This window comes from Phasianus colchicus, chromosome 3 (genome assembly GCF_987193195.1).
Source record: "Phasianus colchicus chromosome 3, bPhaCol1.hap1.1, whole genome shotgun sequence".
In the NCBI taxonomy this organism is placed as follows: Eukaryota; Metazoa; Chordata; class Aves; order Galliformes; family Phasianidae; genus Phasianus; species Phasianus colchicus.
Genome location: NC_143438.1, coordinates 34695346 through 34720788, shown reverse-complemented (window position 1 = coordinate 34720788; position 25443 = coordinate 34695346). Strand labels below are relative to the sequence as shown.

Sequence of the window (25443 nt, the reverse complement as noted above, 5' to 3'; positions counted from 1 at the left end):
CTCAGACGCATGACTTGCTTTCATATAAACTAAAGCATATACCAGGTTCCTATAGAAACGGTAGATACACAACCATGAGTATTAATTGGGCTCAAGGACATACCTCCATGTTATACTTTTCCACTGTCCTTCTTAAAGGATCCACAACCTGCCAGCAAATCAGGATGCAAAGATCAATCAGTAGCATCCCTCCAACTATCACCATTAACTTCTGGTCTTTAATGATCTGGAGAGACAAAAAAAGAAAAAAGAAAAAAAGGGGAAATTCCCATGAGCCATGGATAGATACCTCTACAGCTTTATGTAGGGAGAAAAAGGCTGCTAATAAAAAGGTATTTTAACAATGAATGGGGAAAAGTTTCAGAAATACTAAAAGATGAAAGCAAGAAGACACAAATTATTTTAGTTCATTTCATGGTTATTAGAAGTATCAAAAGTGCATTCCGACTTCTAAAGAAAAACTGGGAGATTTCTTAAATATTAATATTGAAGTCCAGCATTAATATTTACACTTGAGAAATTAAAAAATGTCTATCTTAGAGATCCACTATTGTGTTTATGTATGCAAGTGTGGAAAAATATTTGCAACATCTCTCAGAACAGTAGGAATCAAGCAGAGATAGAGTTTTCATGATGATCTACAGTGTAGACCTTCTCATAACTTTGCTGGATCAGGAAAACATGTTTACAAGGTACTAAAAGGTAAGTTGAAGATGTTTCATGTTTGTATGTGTGTGTGTATACATAAAAAATTCTTCTCTCTGTTACCCAGGTAGTAGACAGGGATGACGCATTTTTTTCTACATTACAAAAGTGAGAGGCACTTAAGCATATGCAACTTAAACATATTTTTAATTCTGCATAAATTGTAGGCTTAAAAAGAAAAAAAAAATCTTAATAACAAGAACAATCCAAACTGTGTATTACAGTCTTGTATAGTTGCATGCAATCCCTATATTATTAGTATTACTTTTAAACACATAGCTGCACAAATAAAATACATTATAAGTGCATTATTTCGGTTGCAAAGTTGTCAGCAAGTTCCAAATATCTGGCTTAAATTACTTTTATGTAAGTTTTCTTGTGCCTATGTTTCTGTGGTTTTTGTTGTTGTTGTTGTTGTTTAATGAGTATACTTTTATTACTAATGAATCCTCGTTCGATATTGAAAACATACTGCCAGATTGTTTTAGTATGGGCAAACTCACATATTTCTCCATAGTTGGTTTAATTCAAATGAAATATTCAAAAATATTAAGTCTAAGAGCCTTAATAATTTCAGTTTGATTTGATAAACACAGTAGGATTTTGAAATAAAGCCATAAGTGTCAGATAATCTTACTACTGGCAAGGCTACCACTCCTGCTTAGAATATTTGCATTGAATTCCTACTAAACTTAAGGAAAAGATAAAAATAAATGCAATTTGAAATAATGTAAAAGGAACCTTAGAAAGTTTGCTTTTCATATTATCTAGTGCAATGCATTCTTCATTTGGAAAGAAGTTTCTTCAGTACTGTACATTACTCTATTAAACAACTGGGTTATGCTGTAAATCATCTTAAGTACATTAAATATAGAAATAAGGCTAGCAGTCAGAATGACTTTAAGGACTTGAGGCATTATTTTCATTTCCTGAGACCAGTTATTTACATCCATGTAGCTACCATCATTATGACCAGAAAGCGATGCTTTTTGTGTTTGTATGAGTAATGAGGCAAAAAGTCCATCTCATCACAGACAGGTACGCTTGGAAGGGAAGGTGAATATAAAGATGCACCTTCCATTCCATTTTGTATCACTGCTGAACAGTCTGGCAATGAGAATTTTGCAAGAAAAAGGTGTCTTGGCAGGGAGGTGGTAAGTACTGCAATGCATTTTCTCCGTATGGGAAAAGGAAAGCAGGTATTAAGATTCTCTGTCTTGAGTCTTTTTTAGGAAAAGACAACTGTGTCTGACCATTCAGTTCTTAATAAAGTTGCAGTCAAAGCTGAAATAAAGGCTCTAATCACTGAGGTTACCCTCTGAAACAAACGTCTATGCACTGTTCATCTTTATCCAATAGCTCTAAACAGGACATAGGTGAATCACACCTAAATGCTGCTCCAGATTTAAGTGGAGATTAAGTGAGAAAACCATTGGCAGTCAAGTCCAAACAGAATTTGGATTAGATGAAATTTGCCCACTTCAGTCCAAATCTATGATCCTGAAAACAGTTCCCTCCCAGTAAAGTTAGAAGTGTTTTTACCAAAGCTGTTGATCAGAAAGCACCACAGAAGGCTTATGAGCAGGAGAAACCAGTCTTTCCTCAGCCACTGCTCAGTCAGAGTCCCTTTGGAAATGTGTTCTCCATCCTCAAGCACAGAACTACAGGCAGAGGGAGACGCAGCCCATTTCCCTCTCTGGGACAGATTTAAGAGACAACGCCTTCCTTGTAAGGAAGAACATGACCTGTGAAGGAGCAATCATTCATCACGTTTAAAACCTTACACTCCACCTGCCCTGCTAATTCAACAAGCTAAGTCAAATTTACATACTCTTGTGAGTAATGTGAAAGGATGATAAGCTTGTGAACTCATTTGTAGGTGTGCACCAAGGGTCACATTACCCTAACTAGAAGTTACTTATCATAGCAACTCCCTTGATCTGTACTGAATCCATGCAGAATTCACCTGTTTTACAGAAGCTTGTATTTTTTTCTAGGATCTTGCTCCCACTGAGATTTTGTTCCTATATACATACCTATATATATCTATATATCTATATGTAAGAATTTCACCTTTATTAGAAACATTATTCTTCAAGAATTACTGTTTTAATTAAAGTATTTCTTAATTTAACATAATGCTGTATTTCTATTGTGAGGCAAAGGTAGACTTCTTTCAAGAACTTAGAGTATCTGTTTCTGAAACATCTGAAAAATTGTTCCTGGGAGTTCTTCTACAGACTTTCTGAAGTACCAGATTTACAATTTGCTTTTCCTCTGTTTTAAATGGCTAGCTAGTTATTTTTATTGACATTTCTTTGGTTTTTAATTAATGAGCTTGTTGTATTGAAGTTGGCTGTTGAACCATTACATGACTAGGCTCTTTCAGTTGTCAGCAGGCAGAGAGAGAAACCTTCAAAAGAGAATCCAGCCTACCCATCTCAGTAGGACCAGAGAAATGAGCTTTCTGAAGTGTGTCCTGAACTTTCTCTCCACCCCCTGCCATGAGTGTGTGAGGGCCATTAACTTCAGCCAAAAAAAATGCATTTGAGTAACTTGAACTATGTGAAAAGAATCTACCAGAAATGTTTCTCTCTGCTATATTGAATCATAAAATTTCCTTATTAAAAAAAAAAAACAAATCTCAAAACATCAGTTGTTATACTTTATTTTCCCAGTGAAAATAGTGAGCATTTCTACTGGGACACTTAGGACAAGTAAAACAAGAGACACACAACCCAATTTATACCAACTATATTGATACTGAAATTAGAGTTGCATCAGATGCAGATTTACTAAGATCTGCAAATAGCAGTACAGCAATTCCAGAAGCAGAAGAGTGAAAGGAGACTATTAAAGTCAGTAATACTGATAATCCACTCATTACTGGGTCAAAAGAAATTGCCATATCTGATATTATCACTTCCTATTCAGGATCACATTGCTAATTGCCCTTCCTTGCTCATGTTCAACTTTCGTTCGTAGCTGACCATGCACTATTGTAGATGCTAATTCTTGGCCTTCTTTTTTTTTTTTTTGGCAAGTATCTATTTACTTATTAGAGGAAACAGAGCAAACAGAAAAGCTTTCTCTTGGATACCTCTTGGAGCATTTCTTCCTGCATTTCAGAATGGGAAAGGTACATGAGAGCAGCTGTCCCTGGCAGCAGGTATTATTCATCCCTTACTTATGCCAGTGAACAAACTGCCAGGATGAAGGCAAGGAAAAGAAAGTCCATAAGATAACCTGAGGATGTGATCAGCACTACTGCAATGAGCTATGTAAAACTCAATGCTACCAATTCTGAAAGCAGACTGCTGCACACACCCAATCTCATCCTGCTCTCTACTTTGCAAAACTATTAAGATAATGCAGTTATTGAGCAGAACTCTTCACCAAAACACTAGATTTTCAGAGATTTAATTATTTGTTTAAATGGGAGGCCATATCTATGGGTCTTAGTGGTGATGACAGAGCTGAATTCTAATAATGTTACCTTTACTGGGAGAAATGCAGTAATTCAATTTGTCTCTTATTATGTGAGGATTGCCCTAAGATTAAATTAAATAAAACAGACAGCGTTTGTCTTTTGATGCTTCACATCTACCTCACTGAAACTATTTTAGACTGCAGAAAAAAAAGAATAGCTTTGTGTAAGAGCACTGTTGGGAAGAAAACACAGATGCTAACCTACGTTGGTGCTTCCTTTCCCCCAGCTATTTAAAGAGCTTTTCTTCAGCTTGTGATTAGCACTTTTGTCCTAACATGCATTTACTCTGCCAATGCCACTGGCATACCACTCTCAGCAACTGCTGATCTCCCCGCTCCACCCGTAGGAAGCCCAGCTTTCCTTCTCTCCAGCCATTACTCCCACCCACCAGCACTTTTAAGTTCAGTACAACCACTCCCTGGGAAACACCAGATGTACCGAAGGAGTCTTGACTCAGATCTTGTGAATCCAACAGAATTTCTCTGACTGATAAAAGAAAGTCACGAGTAACTCGCTTACTCCTTACCATCAAATATATCATTCTTCTGGCAGAGGAACGTTCTGATTCTTCTTCCCCTTTTCACCCTCCCTCTAGCATACAGTAAATCAATCTTGGGAGAAATGCATATTAACTAATAAAATCCATTTTTAGGAGTGCTCCTGAGCCCTTGCTGAAGCCAAGCTCTCATACAGCAGCATCTGTGAATAATATTTTCTACCATCTGTGGTTGAATAGGTGAATCTGTCTCATCCTGGCAGATCAACCCACAGTTATAAATGCCATTGCTACCAGCCTGGACTATATATCTGGATACGAAGCTATCTGTCTTTCAAACAAATTTCTTCAGAACAGTAACTGGTAAGCCATTTTCTTTTCAGCAACACTGCTAGATTGAGCACATCAAACTCTTATCTGCAAACTGGTGGGCTTAGAGACCATGAAGATAAGTTCAAGATTGAAGTCCTTACCTTCCCTGAACTATGCGGTCTGATCACAGGAGATGTGATATCTGTCTAAAGCTCTAAGAAGAAGCTTCTGCTCATGAAATTCTTGGGGATTTTATCAAAATATCACAGGCTTTACTACTTGCCACAAATGTCCAAATGACTATTTATTTTTCATAGAATTTTTGTGAGTTGTTTTGTTTGTTTTCTAAAGAACAGCCATTGTGCTCAGTAGGACCCTATTGTCAACCAGTGTATGAAATCAACAGGTAATTTAGTAAAACAGCAAGAAATCATTACAATTGCTTTTTGTGGTTAAGGCTAAGGCAAGCTTTATTTTGTTATTTCTTACCGAATTAGAAAATGACTTTGCAAATGTAGTCTTTTCATATATAACATGGACTTTAAAGCCAAACTTGCTATTTTAAACCAACAACAAAGACTCTTATATATGAAGACTTACTTACTCTCTTCTCCAGGATGCACCTTTAGTTTTCCACTAACTTCTTCACGAATAGCTTTGGATTCAGTAGTTCATTTCCTCTTGCCTTTAAGGTTTACTTTGCTTGTTACCAGGAATGTCACCTCCCTTTTGTCAGAATTGAGTATATTTGAATTTAAGGGAAGATCTATTAACTAACTCTTACACTTTTTTTCTTTTTTTTTTTCTTTGTTGAATACATAGAAACATAATAAGGCTGGGAGTATTTTTGTATCTATTTACAAATTAAGAGATAAACATATATTTTCTTTTTATTCAAGTAACTTGATCTTTGCCTAGTTAGAAGTTAGTTCCGGTTTTTGTTATGTAGATCAACCTTTTCTAGTTTAGGTGACAGATATGTCCCTGACCTTGTGGCACTTAGTTGGATGAACACTTAGTGCAATTTGGTAACTCCTTTTCAACTGCTCCCTCCCTAAACTCTTGGGAAGGAATCCGTAGAGAAAGAGCCTCTTGAAAGGATCTGTTTGCAAACCTTGCTAGATCTTACTGCATGAAATTAATAGTATTGACAGCAATGAATGAAGTCCTTGCAAGTTGAAACCCAATGTTCCTCTCCGTTGTGCATACAAACTGAGCAGCTATCATGCTGGTAGCCATCCTACCTCCAGTGGAAGTGGAAGGAGAAAAAAATAACAGAGTTTGCCTAGAAAAAAATGATAAAGTCTACAGTGTTGGAAAAATGGACCTGTCCTTTAAGATAGTCTTTGTATCACATGAACTGCCCTTTCATTTCTCCCAGTGTGATTAATGGATGCCTTACGGTAGCTCCCTTCATTAAGTAGGTCAGCACAGGTGAAATGGTGCCATGAAAGTGATGATGCAGAATCAGTGGTAGATAAGTGAACTTTGTCATATGTGGGCAAAGGGCCACCTAGCTTCCAGTTATTAAAGCCATTAATATTTTAGAGAACTATTCTAAAATACATTCTTAATTTCTATTGTGTAATGGAATGAGAAAAAAAAGGACTATTGAAAACACATTATGCACTTGTTTCCAATAACTCCACCATGTTTTTTCAACAGCTATTATGAGTATTTCCTATAATAGGTTCTATGATTAGTATCGGGAACACTTTCCACAGTGCAATTATAGTTTTAATGAGTGAATGCTAAAATTTTAAAGAACATACTCTATACAAGCAAGCTTTTTGACCAGCAATACACTGGTAGTAAAAAGCAAAGCTTTTTTTACACTCTTAGAAGTATCTCAATTAATCTAATGAAATATTTGCATATCTAATTATACATATATTTTTCAATTGCCTTCTGAGATGACTTGTAGTCTGAACTTTATGAGTTTTTCTGTTTTCCAGGATAATGGAGAGCATGGTACTACTGATAATAATGGACAACTAGATATTGAGAATTTAGAAGAGACAGCCACCAGCATTTTAAAGCCTTGTTTCTTCCTTGCTGAGTCATGCTCAGGATAACTGCAAAGCGTTTGGGCAGATTCATCTTCTCAGTCACTGCATTTGCAAATATGTACCTTTTGACTCCACACTCTGCTGCTAGGTGAAAGTATTCAGTTAGGAGATGCCTTACTGTTTTTCTATCTCATACAAAAGACAGCAAAAACAAGCATAGGGAGCAAAAGGTATGATTTTTACAGAAGTTAGAGAAGAGGAAAGATGCAATAACAGTTTAGAAAAGTTATAAATTTCCCTGTCTTTGAATCTCAGTTATTGCAATAATGCACTAGAGAATCCAAGAGATGATTATAATACTAACATCACTAATGTAACCACAGGGGGCATACAGAATTATATAATAGCTAGTTCCACAAAACTCTCTTTAAATGGAAAAAGAAAGAAAAAATATTGCAGTATTTTAAAAAACAAAACTACCTTAAAGAAATACAACTTGACACTACTGGAAACAAATCACTCTTGATATATAAAGTTTTGGCAAAGAGCCTTAGAAATGGACATTATCATTGAGTTAAATTCTGTGCTTTATACGTAGAGCTAGATAGGTTGTCTTCAGAGACCTCTATATTCCATTAACTCAGAAGGTCAAAATCATCTTTGAGAGAAATGAATCTGCTGAGTCCAAGATTGCATGGACCCTTAGTATGGAGAAATTTCTAACAGGGACATGAATTTTCACTGCAGTGCTAAAAGGGATTCCAATCTTTAGGAAAAAAAGTGCACAAAGGATTTGAATGGTCCGAAGGAAATGTTCTGATTCTGTCTGAGATAACATTAAAATATCTAGACTTTAATATTTTCCTTAATGAACAATTCTGTGGGAAAGTATACTACATCGTTACCAAATAGCTGGGGACATCAATGCACTTGATTACATTTACAATCCAATTTCAAGCTATTCAGGAATAAACTGCCTCATACTGTATAACAACATGCTCTCTATTTCTCTGTCATCTATTACTCTCATAATACTTAGGAATTATGGCAGTAGCACCATTTATGAACAGTTATGTTTCACACAGTTTCATTGTTTTCATTGCTACTGATATCTAGACTTAAGAAATTGTACCATGCAGAAATTTACATATATAAATTATTCCAAAAGCAGATTTTTCTTATTTTTCTTATAGATGCACAGCTTATTTGCTCTTTTTTTTTTTTTTCCCCCTATGACAGGAGCTTGAGATTTAGCTCCCCAATCCATATTTATATGAATGTAAATTTTAGAAATGTGATTCCTATTGTTCCCTGGCTGGCATTTTGGCTGATCACTTCTTAAAAAAATCAGGATGTTTGTTCTGTATCTATATTTGGATACTAGTATTTGAAAGCTTTGGAATTAAAATTTATAGTTCTAGATATTTGTGGGAGAAAAAGTAATGAAATAATTTGGTTTCCATTTATATCACTTCAGAAAGCACCATATCTGTGTATGAATAACCCATGAAGGTCTACCTGAATAATTCACACTGTACTGTATGTATCATGGATTATTTGGTCCAGTGGCATATATTCATAATAGAAAAAAAAAAAACAAACCCATATATAAGCAAATTTCAAACTGGTGACATCTTTCTTAGCTTCAAAGAAAGACCGATAACACAGAAAATTTCTTCAGTTACCCATGTGCTTGCTCATTTTCTGTAGACAGCTCCTAATACCTTCTTGTTCTTTTAGCATGGCTACCCAAGGCAACTTTTTGGCTCCTGATACATCTCATTCCCTTTTCAGACTTAGGATCTCTTACATATAAACTTAGTGAAATACACGTCCACCCTAGGTGAAATCTAATGAACAGCTTTTTGTTACAGACACAAAAAGCTCGAGCTAGATTGAAAAAAATGTTCTCACAGAATCACAGTCACAGAACAATATTAGGGCTGCTCTGAAAGCAATGCCCCCTATTTTATTATGTTAGCCCATAATATCAGAGGCAGATGTTGGTGGTATGGCAGCAGAGGTTGGACCTTCCCAATATCCTGTAACACGCTGTGGCTGTGTGACAGATGGCAGCAGAGGGGTATTCTGACACAATCATCTGACATGGAAGTGTGGATGAAGCAAACCTTCTGGCTACAAACATTCAACCAATTCTTTATCCACCAAACAGTTCACCTTTCATATCCGAACCTCTCCAATTTAGAGATAAGGATGTTTTGCAGGACCATGTCAAAGGCCTTGCACAAGTCCCAGTAGATGACAATCAGCTGCCCTTCCTTTGTCCACCAGTACTGTCACTCCATCAAAGAACATCACCAGATAGGTCAGGCTGTGCTGGCTGTCTCAGATCACTTCCTCATCTCACATGTGCCTTTACTAGATCAGGCTGCCTACGGCCTCCTACAGTCTGGTCTTGAACTCCTCCAGGAATGGGAATTTCCATCTTTCTTGCAGAAGTTTTCAAATGAGGAAGTAAGATAGCAATAAACTGAAACAAGTTGTAAGGAGAAGACAGCGGCAAATCAGCTTACAACTGTGTGTGGCCTCCAGCTGCTCTCTGTGGTTTTTTCTTTCTTTTTTTTTTTTTACTTCCCCCAGGGACACTCAGTGCAGCTGCAGCTCCTCATAGTTTCATAGTTTACACAGAGCTGGCACCATGGGGTGACAGCACACAGCCAGCTGCTGCCCACTCTGGCTGGAGGGGATGTTCAGAGCAACCCATGTGTTCTGCTCTTCACAAAGGATACAGATGGTTGCTTGTCACTTCTACTATTCCACGCTTCTCCATTTATGGACCATTAAGTGTAAGAACTAGGGAAGAGGGCTGACCAAATTATAGTGGAGTGGGAAGCAAATGAGCTAAAATGTTTGAGAATTCCTTCTCTACTTCACTTAGGTAATAAATTTGCATCTGAAATATGAGAAATCCTACAAATGCTATCTCTGCCTGAAAACCGTCCTACAAAGATTGCTGAAGCATCACAAATCATAGAATGGCTTGGCTTGGAGGGGATCGTAAAGATCGTCCAGTCCCAACTCCTTGACGTGGGCAGGGCTGCCCCCCACCAGCTCAGCTGCCCAGGGCCCCATCCAACCTGGCCTTGAGCGCCTCCAGGGATGGGCCACCACAGTTTCTCTGGGTAGCCTGTTTTAGTGCCTCATCACCTTCTATGTAAAAAAATTCTTCCTAATATCTACCTTACATCTCCCATCTTTTGGTTTAAAGCCATTCCTGCTTGTACTATCACTATCAGACCATGATAAAAAGTTACTCCCTCTCCTGCTTCTAAGCAGGTACTGGAATGCTGCAGTGGGGTCTCTCCATCAAATTCCACCAAAGCCAGAAATTAATTATTTTCACCATGTTGTTATTTAACTGTTGTGTATATGGGACCACCTATCTGAGAACTATTATTGCCTTTTTCATTATGTATTTTTTTCTGGTTAAGTGAAAAAGTTTCCAGAAGAAAGCTCTCTTTTATTACACATGTGCATGCCCAGAGCAAACTCACTGTGTGTGCTCAGTAACACTGGCATCCTGCAGAACATTAAGGCTGTGCTCGTGTCCTATAGTGCACATGGGGAACAAATGTACATTTTAGAAATCTCATTATTAGCAAGCTGCAGGTTTTCAATGATCAAGTTTTTAGCCATAGTACCAGCCTTTTGACATTTTCATGAGTCCATTCCTCTTAAAGAAATTGAAAAGAAAGAGAATTCAATTATATAGAGAAGTGCATGCATCAGCAAAAGGAACCCTTAGATCTTTGCCCACCTCATCAGCTTGTGCTAAAAGAATAACTAGAAGCTACTGCAAGTGGCATATATTTTGCCCATAGGTTTCACAGATACATAGTAATAGAAAAAAGTGTGGCAAAACTGTTAAACCTCCCTATTCAACTTATATGCTCTGAGAAGAAGCCCACAATTCTGTGCACTCATTGCAGTCAGTTCTAATTTCATTTTTTTTCTTCCCTCTTATTCTTTTCTCCCTTCGATGCTGCTTTTCCCTTCTATTATATCCCTGTTTGTCCCTGTCTGTTTCTGAATTTCAATAGTACTTTAATTCTAAACCAGACCTGGTCCATCAGCTACGGTCTGAATCCCAGACTTTGGCTCTTCATTCTAACACACTCAGTTTTCCTGACCACTTCTTACTGAGCCGTCCCTACTCCCCTATTCAATTCCTTGCTGTCTCTCAATTGCCCTTTAACTCTTAGGGAATTCTTATCTAAATTCATTCTTCCTTCATTTGCTTGCCAACTATTATACCAATTTATAATCTCAAGATTTCCCCTATTCTTTCTATCCACATTCAGTTCTTTCAAAAGCCCTTTGTGGAGAATCTGATTCCTTATGTTCAGCCCCTTCCCCTCTCTATGCCTTGTGGCCCCCCAGTTCAAGTGCTAGGCTTCCTTTGCCATGCTAGCATTGATACAGCAGCCCATACAAGCACCTTTCTTGATGATGCATGAACACCACTACCCTCTCCAGAAGTCTTTAAGGACTCAATAGATTCAACATAGGAAAATAAGACCATCACAGCCTAAAAGCAGTCTGACAGGCATAGCTAAGTGAAGTCAAACCTGCAAGTCACTTTTCTCTTGTGGTTGTTTGTAGCTTTCTAACACGGAGCTAGCAACCACATCTCATCCTCAAAACTTGTATAATCACAGAGTAAGTTTAAGAACAGAGAAAAGCTTACAACATATAATCAAATAACAGGATAGCATGGGCAAAACTACAGCAGCACAAGTCTTAAGCAAGGATGCTGGTATGCACCTCCTTGTGCAATTATATTCTGTATTTACCTGGTAACAATGCATTATAAAGACATATACCACCAGAAGTCTATGGTGGTAGTAATGACTGTGTACATTTACAGAATTTTCTGTGGAAAAGAAACATTGAATATCCCCCCCTGGATTTCATATTTAAAGGATGAAGTGCAAATAGACAATGCTAAAATGAAGTGTGTTATAGGTAGGACAAGATCACCAAAGCAATACCAACAGTGAAGTATTATGCTTTCAAATAGGAACTGCACAGTGTGCAGCACTGTGACCTAGATAATAATGCTTTATTGTATTCACCTTCAAGTGGACAAATACTTGTCTTTGTAGGAGCAGAATATATAAAGTTTATGGAGTCTTTAAAAAACATTGGCTTGAATTTGTTACTGTTCTGGTCTTTGTTGGAAGTGAACGGTGTGTTTGCTTTGTGCACTGGTGATGTTTGTTACTACGCAGGACTGCTTGAAAGCCCTCTGAGAACTGCACCTTTAGGGACAGCAAAGCTCCCAGAAAAAAAGACAACTTCACAACCTTTTAAGTTTCACCAGAAGGACTGGCATCTGCAAACAGTTCAGCTAGCTTCACCAGCACACCACATGCCTTCCCATTACTGCTATTCTCTCTCCTCTTGCCCACAGCCAATCCTCCTCTGCTGGCCAGGAAAACATGAAGGCAGTCCCCACTACATAATGAGCAGATGTTCTGGAATCTAAATCAACAGTAAGGGGTCCTACCAAAAACAGAACTACCACTGATTGATGAGTGTTTTGCTTATCTTTAATGTAAATTTCGTTCTACTTTCTTACATCTTTAAAAAAATCTTTAAAAAAAAAAAAAAAGAAAAAATTATTTCCCCTACTGTTTTTGTCATTTTCATTTAATAAAAATTGATTCTTTTGCACCCCTCTGTTTCAGATCCAGATAAAATTAAAACGTTTTTAATTTGCATCCATTGAGTCCTGGTAAGATCAAAGATGGTAACAGAGCCTTGGGAGTCTTGCAAAATGTGTCAGTTAGCAGCCCGATAGCAGAAGGAGGGCACTCTGATTTTTTTTTTTTTTCTGATAAGCAAGTGGGTTCATAAGAGGTTGAAAACAAAAGAGAATTCTTAGAGAAGTTAATAAAAACTTCACCTAATTCAAGACATCGTAAATCAATTAGTTCTACTCTCCTCTACACTTGAATGATTCTATAGTGCACTATTATTTAAAATTATATACATTTGCTCACAACAAGAGAAAAATCCACTCATTTCTTCACTCTTCATAAAGTTATGTTGTACATTAAGATAGGTGCTCAGCAAAAACTTAGAAGCAATCTTGTCTATGTGATGAAGATAAATAGCTTCACTTATTATATTCTTCTTTCCTTCCCTTAATATTCACTCCCATTAAATGAATAAGTAAAAATTTTCAAAAGCAATGGAGGAATATTTTCCTTCTGCGAAAAAAAAAATCTCAGTTTGGAAAGTTTCCTGATGACGATATCCAGGATGAAAAGCAAAAGTGGTGTGTATATATATATATATATATATATATATATATATATAATGTAAGATTATATTAACATATTTATATGGAAGTGGAAATTGAACTGACCACAGATGAACAGGAGGTAAAGTATCTAAATAATTTTGGAACTTTGCACACCTTGTACTGAAATGGCAGTCTGCTCTGACACGGTACAGCTAATTCAAAAAGCACTAATGTGGTTGTTTTTTTTTTTTTTTTTTCTTGCAAAAGCTATTATGTTTTATTTGTCAGCTTAGAGATTGTTTGTGAAAATTTGTATTGTCTGTGCTTTAATAGACACAAAATGCTTTGTCCGTAAACTACATCTACTGAAAATGGAAATGTCTTAATATACATACGTAAAGAATGTCATGATTTTGAATCAACTCTTAAATAGTTTTATCTGTCTTGGGAAATCAAAGGCAGAAAATGCATGATTAGTAAGTATTTACTGTAGATAGCTAATTTGTTTTACATTTTCTTTCAAGAAAGCTATTTTTGAAGATGCATGCTTGTGTTCTGGACAACATATCCAACAATGTAAACCAAGATTATTCTGTGGAACAGTCATTCTTTACAGTTCACAGAACCAAATGTATTTCATTCTTTACAGTTCACAGAACCAAATGTATTCTTTACTTAATCTCAATACATTCCTGATACCCTTGATGCTTACAGAATCACTCAAAGAAAAGAACTCATTGGTCAGCATCTAAATGACTGGAAGTTTATCCTCCTTACTCTGGTACTGACCTTAAATCATTTTCACCTTTCAGTTGCAAATAAGCAATTGCAATCTGCCATTGCTGATGGGCTTGTCAAGGAACAGGCACTATGCAGAACTTGAAGATGGTATTTAATTAACAGACATTGAGTATTATTGTGAAATTGCAATTTGTAGCTCTAAAATTAAATGTTTTCTTAAAAACAACAACAACAACAACATAAATACTTTATAACAGTCCATTGAAGTACTGTTCATTCCTACTTGGAATAGCATATACTGTAGAAATGATAAAATTCTCAATATCATCGAATTTATTAAGTGATTTTATATTGCACTGGCAGTATTTTGTGTAACCACAAATTTACAATGATTTGTACCAATATAGCTAAAAGCATATTTGCTATATAAAATTTTGTTTTTCAATAGAGTGAATTACTGGCTCAGGCTTGGGTGAAAAGTCTTTAATGCAGGAAGTCTAAGACTGTTGAAAAATACATGTTAGACTCTGGGAGCATAAACAGATACATTACAGAGGGCTCTCTGCAGAGGTGCACAAAGAGTGGTCTCCAATTTCATCCACCCAGGGCATTCTGTTTTGGGTACAGACTCAGAATTGCAATTAATTTTAAGATATTAGTTATTTACTCTTCTTTATTTTATACATTGATTAATATTTAGGATTTCATTAACAAATATTTAAATAGACCTGACCTGATAGAATAGTAGAGAGAAAGACTCAACTTACTAACAAAAGTCCTCTAAGAAACTGAGCTAATTCTCCCTCTATTCATTCTAAAGAACGTTGTGTCTCCCAGAGACAGTAACTCCCTATACATTCCAGATGTGGAAACAATAACACAGGAACTAACAGCAACAGTGCAAGAAATTACAGCTTTTTAATGACCACGCAAAGATGGGAGAACAAACAAATAAATCACAATCCAAACCAAAGCAACAAAACCCTATCACAACAACATAGAAGACCAACCAACCAACCAATCAACCAACCAAATCCCCACCAACACCAAGTTTTGGAGAGGTTTTGGATATTGTTTTACTTATTTTGTGTTTAAATGCCTCTTTACCACTTACTAGAGTAAATATATTTAGCTGTATAGAGGAACTGTATTTGGTACTTTTACCTGATAGTAATTTTATTTTTCTGTTTCATTCACATTTCTCTTTAATTTTTCTCTTTACATCAACATGTTTTCTATTCTTCAGTTTCCTCACTTCTAAATGAAATCATATGACCAAAAGCACTTTATGTGTAAAAAGAAGCTTCATGGAAAAAGTAAAATAACAGTAAAAGCATGAAGTGTTGCATTATAGCTAATCATTCATACTCTATATGAATCTATATTCTTATTCTAATATCCTATATTAGAAATGTATGAGATAACTACTGTGGTTTCTTTTTGATCAGTTGAAAACAAATCTTGTGCAATTTCAAATCAAAATTAGAAATAGAAATCTACATAAGCAGCACTGTTGTTTGCTTTTTCCGACCAACCCATGAGAAACTTGTGCGAAATACCTACATCCCAAGTAGATATACAGGAAACATTTCCTAACAGTTCTGAATCTGTAAGTCTTCTGAGTGCTTAAACTGCATATCAAACAAGAGTGAGGACAGAATGCAGTTAGGCCAAGCTGCTGCTGCTTGGTTCCCACTCTCACACTATTAAAGGAGATCAAGAAAGCCCAAATATCAAACTGCTCAGGATACTTAGATGTGACAGGCGAACAGAGTCAGCAAACCTAGCAAACCAGAACATGTAACAAAACAGATAATGGTATTAACAGAATAATGAGAACTTCCCCTCACCTTTTTCTTCATTTTTACATTTTTGAAAATGGCATGAACTCTCCATGTTTTTGCAAACATTGCACCAAATGCAGTTGTATATCCCACTGTAAGAATCCATGTTCGGACCTAAAAAATACATATATAAAAAAAGACAAAGCCATTTAATTTAATAATAATGTGGATATCATCATTTCAGCCACTTTTTTTTTCCCCTTAATAGTTAAGAAATACTCAAAGAACTTCAGAAAAATGTTGACATTTCAAAATTGTCTCATTTATTGTCATCTCAATTTTATTTTCCTCCCTCCATCTCCTTTTCAAATATATGAGTAACAAAATTGTCTTTTTTTCCCCCCACTATTATTGTATTCTGTACTGTTAGAGGAAGGAACTAATAGAGGAAAAAAAGAGACTGAGACCATAAAAACCACATGGAGAGCTAATATTAACAGCAACATTTTAAACAGAAGGGAACAGCGAAGTAGAGATATCATTCAGACTAAAGAGGAGGAAACTGTAGTATGTGAGGCATACAACACGTAATGCAGACCCTGGGCATATTGGAAAGATATGAAAAGATGACCTTAAAATTATTACATAGGTAAAAATGTAAAGACAGTAACAAATCCTAGGTTGGTAGACCTCAGGGCCAAGAACTGAACAAAAGATATTATCTGTAATATGGGTCTAAGAAAAACTAGTAAGTTTAGGTCAAAGAGAACGACAGATTCTAACCCTAAACTACCTACGTATGTAAGATAAACCTATCTAGGCATTTTCCTTATAGCATGTTTCCTAAGGAAAACTGAAAGATTTTTACTAGAAAAAGACAAGATTAGCTTTTTAAAGATAAAGTAAAATGACTTGTTTTTTAAATAAAGTCAGATTGGTCAGGGAGGACAGATCACAAACAGTTTTAATGCAATGCCTCTCCCACTTCTACCATCTATGTATGTAGGTCCTTGTTTTCTGACTGGGCTTCAGCTAAGCCAGGGACTTTCAGAGTTGCAGCAAGATCTGCACAGCCTCCTCTAATCCCCTGAAATATTCTCTTTCCATTACCCTGGAGATGTGGCTGTCTGAAAACTTTTCTGCCCTGATCAGACTTTTCTTTCCCACAGAGGGACCAGAGACCAGAGCATAGCAGGTGGAAGACCACACAAGAGACACAACAGTGAGCTGAAAGCCTACAACTGAACCTGGGCACCTGAAATACTGGCAGAGGAGGGAATCATTTCCTTCTTCCTCTGGAGATTAGACCTGGGCCAGCTGTCAAAACAGAACACTGCACAAATGCGAACAAAGAAGTAAAAATAAAATGTACTGTACACTGCAGATGGAAAAACTGAGGGAGAAGCAATGGCTAGAGGAAGGCAAACCTAGAAAATGGGAAAACAAAAGCTGTGTTTTGGCCACGTTAATCATGTATCTTAGGCCACTGGAAATGTCTTTTGATTTAAAAAATCTGATTTGTTGAAACCAGGACATTTGTAAAAAGGATACATATCTTTATAATGCTTGGATGAATTAGAAGCATATTTTGCCTTTGAAAAATTTCAAATCTGACTCCTGAAGAGTTTGTTAGCACATGCATATAGATGACAAAGTAGGGGTTGAAGCAAGATGCAGATCTTGGTGTCTAAGATAAATATTAGAAATAACGTAATTGTTTCACTGCTAAGTACATGCCATTGAGTGTTTGCCTTTCCACAGATGTTCAGCACTTTCGTTTTTGTATTCAAAAACTGTTTCTTTTTCCCCCTCAAATTTTCTGTAGTATAAAAATTCTGTTTTTTAGTAAACAGTGGTGACTGGATATCAGGGTGAACAAGACAGAAAAGGTAGGGACTCATTAGAAAAAATAAACAGCTGAATCATAAGATGACTACAGTTCCTTAAAACAAACAAATAAGTAAATAAGTAAATGCATAGGGTTAATAATTGTGAATTAGTGAAAGTACAGACAGAACAGGTACCTCGAGTATTGGCAAAGAGGAATATATGTGAATGGACGCTCAAAACTATTGTCTGAAGAGGGCATATGCCACCACAGGAGCTGTTACAATACTGTGTTTATTAGAAAACATTGGGTTTACTTGTAGAAGACTGTTTAGATATTTGTATATGTATGTATGGTCGTTGTGGTTTTTCAGTTGCATAGATGCTATTGATCCTGAACATACAGCTCACTGATTACTGGTTAATCATGGCATTACCAAAATCAGTAAACCAATCCCAATTAGATCCAAGTCATATGAGTTTTGCCACCCACTGACATTCTTAAATACAGCAGTAAAACAGAAATCTAAAACAAAACAAAACAAAACAAAACAAAACAAAAAAAGAAAGAAAGAAAGAAAGAAAAAGATATTTAGGCTAGCAACACATTACTTTTAATCTACTTAAATATTTTTTCAACTCTTTGCTCATTATCCATTATCATACATTATGCTAATAACTTCACCGAAACCACAATCAGATCAGTGTCAACAGCTTTAAAAAACACATTTCATACCAACATATTCATATTAGCCAATTACATCTTTTTTTAACTTCACGTGTACTGAGCTGTGAAAATCATACTTAGCATTCAGTGTTTTTGCTGCTATTAATAAGTATTCGTTTCTTTTGTGTGCAGTTTAGTGATATATTTGGAAAACAGATAAATGGCATTTTCATGTCTCTAAGGTGATTCTGATTTGTTCTTGCTAAAAGAATTCCTCTGGGGAATAGCAATAAATTCAATTATGCTCATAATATGTTTCCAAGTGGGGATTCAGAAAAAAAATGTTATTTATATCATGTTCAATTCAAAAAAGTTTTTCGTTTTCCTGATCTGAATTATGCAAATTAGAATAATACAACTATTGGCTATACTGGAAGCATTCTGACTTAAAGGTATCAGGAAATTTACCAAAATGAGATCACTGTTGCTAAGAATGAGGTGGTTAATTTCAGAATAAAATAAATTTTTAAATCTGAAGAAAGTGACCTTGAATTTGTCTGCTATAATTCATTAATGATCCATTTTTGAAAACACTACACATGCACCCATGATTAGAACTTATGCTTTTTATAAATTACTTAATAGAAGCTCTTAAGGCACATTTCCAGTGGTAGCTAAAGAAGCTAGAAATCATTTCCTTAGTGGACAACCTATTTGACCATCACTGATACCATCTCACCAAGGAAATAAACAGTTCTGGTTAGTTTTCCAGTCTATTGCATGGGATAAATATGATGTTTATCTAAAACAACAAAAAATCTGCCTTTGTCAAACACTACTGTTTTTATAAGTTTAATTAAAGAATCATTGCATTTATGAGCAAGTGGTTTATATCTGGAAGATTGTGAAGTACAGCAATTTATTTCAATTTCCCTTTGCAACTAAAAAACTTCATTCTAAGTTTACTCCTAAGATGTTAAATACTTTTGATTTTTAAGTATTATTCCATAATACAAGCACTGATAGCTTAACAGCCTGATGTGAAGTTGCTTCTCTTTGAATTGTATTTCCTCTCAACCTTGAGCTGTTGCTGAATAGCCTATGCTCTGAGTGCAACTATTTGATATCTTCACAGAAATCAATCTGCACCTTTCCCATCATCTTGCTGTGTGAATGGTGAAGTGGTTATTATTTATATATCTAAGCAAAAACTTATTTATGTTTTTACAATTCATTACCAACAAAATAACCCATACAGTTGTGAACAATGAGTCAGTAGAGGGCAGTTAGGTAGTAGAGAAAACATCTGAAGCAACCTGAACAAAAAATAATGCCACATGCTTTGCAAATATTGTTAAAAAGAAATAAAAGTATCTCTTTCTTTATATACTCCAAGAGCAAAGCACAGAAGCAAAAATACTATTTTAGGTACTGGCAAAAATCTGGGTAAAGAGTGATGTTTGAATTTAGATTAAATTGTTTAAATATAATTAAAATTTCTATTGAATTTATAAAATAAGGACACCTTGGAAAATTTGACTGAATTGATGAAATGTAGAAGTTTCATAATTAAAGAAGTACCTCTTTTTACCATACTGGACAACCAGTGTACATAAATACAGAACAACATACAGTCACAAAATGAAGAAGAATGACAGTGAAGGTGTTGAGCTCATGAAAGCAATAAGAATTTCAAATGCATTTGATCAAGAATTTAACTCCTCTGTTAAGCTGAAGGAAAACCAAAATAAAATATCTGGACATGATACATCTTTCTTTTTGTGTTGCAGTTTCATATTTACTGTACCAATCTACTTGCCAATACTAAGCAAATAAAAAGATGTGAGTAAAGAATCAGAACAAATAATAATAATTTTTAAAAATATCAGCAATAATTTCAAAACATTTTGTATAAACAATTACAAACATTACCACTCCAGATGCTTCATATATTTTTTTAATACATTATTTGAATTCAGGACAGTGAAACAATTTAGTTCTTTAACAACTTCTTCAGTTTGTAAAATTTTAGCTTGTATTCCTGCAGAGGAATCATTCAGATTTTTAAATGTATTGTTCTTATTATCTCAAGATCATAATTTTAATGATTTCTTTCAAATAAAAGCTTTATGCATTTTCTTTTTTTTCATAAGACTTGACATTCCCAACACCCTCCAGTTTCAATCTGACTGATTTTGGCAATAATTAGCCATTTTTGCACGTGCATCATGCTGGAAATTGCAGTAACAACAGGGTCCTGCTGCAGCTGAGTACTGGTGCTAAGCAGACTGGTAGCATTTGGTATTAGATTTAGGCACTTTAAAGCGACAAACATGAGAATAAGCCACACTGTGGGTTTAGTCTCACAGAGCACAATTATCTTTAAGTAGGCAATTCTGTTGATTTCTGTGGACTATTCATAGGCTTAAAATTAAGCACCTTCTATTGCTGGAAGACTAGAGACATGAGGGATAATAATGATGAACAAAAGTGTGACATCTCAACAAGTTTTCCCTGGGGCTTGATCCTGCTTCTATTAGCAAAGGCAAAATTCACAGTGTGAGTAAAGGCAGGCCCCAGCAAATGGGTTCATTGAGTTGATTTTTATACTTCTCTCTTTTATCTCAAACATTTTATGACATGCGTTTGGTCTTTTAACTCATTCTTTAGAATTTGTGTGGCACCAGCACAATTTTACAAGTAAGTGACAATAACATTAGAGAATTGAATCCTGCTGTTTCCACATAAATTAAGTATAGTGGCTGTTCACATGCTGTGAGATCTCCTGTAGTGATTTCTTAATATATTTCATACCATTTTTGAGAATTATCCAAGGGTAGTGTAAAAGATATTACAATTGCCCATGATTCTATGACAGGTCTTTAAAATCCATTATTGTCCTACTGAAAAAGAGGCAAAATGTTCTAAAAATATTACCTTAATAAATTGCTGGCAAGGTTGTTGTGTATTTGCTTCAGCATATGAAATAATTTAGTTTAAAGGATTTATTCAGCTTTGTAACTTTTCCCTCTACATTTTTTTCCCCAAGAAAATGTCGTTTACTAAAATAGAAGCTGATCAGGCTCATGTTAAACTCAGTAACAGAACTGCCTTTGAATTTAATAGGAGTAAGATCAGTTGCAGATTGAACTGCAGTTAGAACAATTATAGAATCGATTATACAGAAAAGGGAGATTAAAATTAACAGCTAGACAATTAAGAAGGAAATAAACTAAAGAATACATGCAAAATGAAAAAGGCCAGTCTAACGTACAAAAAAAAGGCTATGATTTCCAAAAACAAAGAAATGGATTAGGTCTCCAAATCCCTTTGTAGTACAGCATGAATTGAGAGTCTATTGTGGTTTTTTTTTTTTTCTAACCAATGTTAAACAATTCGAGGAAAATAATTAGGCAAGTATTAAGTCCAAAAGGAGATGAAGAAACCCAAGAACTTATGGCAATGTCTGAAGAGCACAAAGGGTAGGAATAAAGAGTACAACCCAAACCATTCTATAATTCTATGATTCTATCATCACTTGCTAACTAAATATAGGAATACATGTCATTTGGTTGCCCAGGGTCAAGTCCAAGTAGATCTTGCCCATAGTACACCAAAGCAGCCCCAGTTTTGAAGTGCTCCTGCCAAAATATTTTCCTTCTAGTCAGTTCCCACAAAAATGGGTAAGCAAAGAAACCTCAAAGTGAGATGGATAGATAAAGAAGAAATAAAGAGAAATAAAAGTTGATATGTTCTCTCCCTCTACCTGTTTATTATATAGTTCCTGCTTCCAGAGCTTCTCTCAGCCAAATGCATGACTTTCAGAGTTTTAGCAAATAGTCCAGCATTCCCCTCATGCTGCAGTTTCTTCTCTTCCCTAGGAGCTCGTTCTACAACCTCTCGCACCTGAATTTTTCTCTCTGCGCCTCACTGCAATTCCTGAATCTCTGCTTGATCTGCAGGTTTTCAAGATGTTTTGCCCATCTCATACCACCCGCAACTCTGACCTTGCAAATGTTCAGGATTTCCCAAGAAAAGGTGCAGTGTGAATCACGGAATTCCATCTTGTATAGATGTTCTCTCAGTGGAATGTAGATGTGACAATGAAAAATTAATGAAAAAGGACAACAACTTGCCTTTCACACTGCAACACAATAGTCAGATTTTAAGTGTTTAAGTGTTTAAGTATTAAGAACAATATTAGCAGACAAACCCTAAGTGCTTCTGAAGATATGGAAGCATTTGAAGGTGAATAACGAAAATGTAAAGTACACCTCTGAGAAGTTAAGGTCTCTAACTTCTACTGTCTTTATGAATGTATTCAAGTGCTTAATTTAATAACAGTAATTTAGTAACAGTATAGTCTGCAAGATTTAGATCCTTTTACCTTTATGGAATACATCTGCAGAACTCTGGAGTGCTCAGGAGACTGAAAGACAGCCAGTGTCTCCAGAATAGATATCTCCTGGGATGGTATGAATCCTATACTGACTTGTTCCAGTCACTCATGCAGCATACTCTCTAAGACAAAGTGGTGCCATACATTGGGACCATCAATAGTGAGAAGCAGAGATATTCCGTCTGCTGCTGTTTAGTACACAAAACCTTTCTGCATAGTGGCTAAGGGCATTTTACATCAACCTGAAGTACTCAAAAAAACTTCTTTTCAGACCCGTTTTAATCAGTTTTATAAAAGATAATATGTATTAACAACTACTTCATGCATCTACTTGAAGGAGATTATAACAAAGAAGAGGTGACTATGCTTCTCTCAAGGGTCACAGGATCACAGAATGATGGGGTTAGAAGAGTCCTCTGGCTCAATCCGGTCCCATCCCCTGCTCAGACACGGTCACCCAGAACAGAGTGTCCATCATCTTTTGAAGATCTTCAAGGAGGAGACTCAACCACTTCCCTGGGCAATCTGTGCCAGTGCTCTGTCACTTGCAGACTACAGAAATGCTTCTTGATGTTCAGAGATAAACCCTTGCGTTCAAATTTTGCCCATTGCCTTTTAGTAGTCTTTCAGCCCACATTAGATCGAATTTGCAAAGGCATTAGTAGTCTTAAAAGTAAGCATGAAATCCTCAGTAGAATGTATTACAGAAGTCTAAACATTATGATCATGTTTAATATTCTATTTTAAGTACCACTATTTCATATGTCAGCTTAAACTCTATTCATAGGATATGCCACTGGCATTGCTAATTTTGAGTCTCTCTCTTCCATATAATGAAGGCTTTCAATTATTTTCCACTTGCTTGCATTTTTCCAGTTGGCATCACTCTTGTTTCACACCCTTACTTCAAGCTTCTCTTTTTCTATGACACCATGGTAATTCTGAGATTAAAAACAAAGACAGACCATCCTCCTTCTCTCTCCCTACCTCATGTCTGAAGCAATTTATAGTTCAGATACATACAAATTTAAATAATGTATTGCTTTTCTTCTTGTCTGTACAACCAATTATATTTCTGCTAAGTAATACATGGTGTAACTGTCACATACTGCACTGACCACTTTCTCGGAATTTTCTATTTTGAATAGTTTTAATTCCATGCAATTGAAATCTTAAATTTGACATCTGATCTGCAATTCAGACATGGAACTAAATAATACTATGTTTGGCATTATGAATTCCTATCATAAATACACAAATTACTATGTATTTTGATATACTTGATCACTTTCCCATAGAAAATGGAAGATAGTATCAAAATAAAAATGTGTTATTTTGAAAGGAATTACCTACACAAACACATAGTCAACAATACAGAATTAAAAGACATATAATAGCCCTATTCATCAAATTATTTGACCATATGATTAAAGTGCTTTGCTGACTCTCAGAACATTTAATACTTGGTTCTGGTTTATAGAACTCCTCCTTCAAAGGAGTGGAGAAAGGTGATACAATTTACCAAAGAAATCCTTTCAAATTTTCAAGTGTTACTGGTATAATTTTATATTGTGCTTCAGTGTCCTTGAAATATTATAGAATAAAACATAGATTCAGGTATATTTAAGGACCTTCTATTAGAATTACCAGAAAGTTATCAGAAATAACACTAGTATAGAATGATCTCTATGTTTACTATATCTAAGAAAATGTTTATCATGTATATACAGCTACTCTGCTGAGATCCAGTAGTTTTATGATTTTTGAAATATGGAAGAAAAATAAGTTGATTACTTTGCTTAGAGAGAATAGCATTAATGATAGTGTTTTAGATTTGCATGTACTTACAATGGCTGAATCAAAATTTTGATTTCCCTACAGAAGAAATAAAAATCTGCCTCTTTCAATGTGGCTCTTCTTTGTGCCTAAGTTGTTCCATTTGTACCCACATATTTTTGGCTCAATAGCTTTTTATGATCATTTTCCATTCTAGTTGGTTCTTTTAAAGACTAAATAACAGTCTTTCATAAAATGTGAATTTTATATCGATCTCTAATATGGTTAGAATGTGTATTAAAAATCATGCCTTGCCAGGGAAATGAATGATCAAGAGATATTTGTACTGGTCTAATCCTATAAAAGTACCTCAAAGTACTCTTTATGAAACCCGTAAGCTTGCTGCCCATATGGAGAGATGGATGTTCATTACATGTTGCCAAGTGAACACTCTGTACTCAGCACTCAGTGGGAGTTTTTTGGGAGAAAGGAGAGACAGAAGAGTTACTGAACAGAAAAGTGAGTTTGTCTACCATATTTATGAATTCACCAGCATTAATTCAGTGTTTCCTAGATACTGGAAAAGCATTTTGCCATGTTGAATGGAGGCCATGGAAAGATTTGCTTGTAGAAAGAAAATTATTCATTGAAAGCTATCAGTTACCAGCTATTCCACTGAAAAAAAATAATAACAGGAGGAGAAAAATTTTGAAATAATTGTTATAATGAGCAGGAGTTTGGAAAAAAATCCTGATAACTTGATTCTGGAGGTCTTTTTTCCATCTGTGATTCTGATACTAATCACTGACAGAGCTGGGATTCATAAAATAAATCAACATCCATGTACACAAAAGCACAATCAGGAATGATTCCATAAAGAACTGAAAAACAGGAAAGATAAGACTGAGGTGAAATCCCAAATTTTCATCTCTGTTTACGTAAGATATCCATTTAAGATATATGATA

The 25443-nt window shown here is 35.5% G+C and overlaps 1 protein-coding gene across 2 annotated transcripts in view; it reads right to left on the bottom strand.

Moving 5' to 3' along the window:
• Positions 1-25443, bottom strand: part of GABBR2 (gamma-aminobutyric acid type B receptor subunit 2) — a 446063-nt gene that overhangs the window by 130515 nt on the left and 290105 nt on the right. For both annotated transcript variants that reach the window (XM_031589113.2, XM_090137258.1), the window contains exons 12-13: positions 15875-15982; positions 104-226 (exon numbers count right to left, since the gene is read on the bottom strand). In XM_031589113.2, coding sequence (XP_031444973.1) covers positions 104-226; positions 15875-15982 — 231 coding nt within the window. The remainder of the gene's footprint in view (positions 1-103; positions 227-15874; positions 15983-25443) is intronic.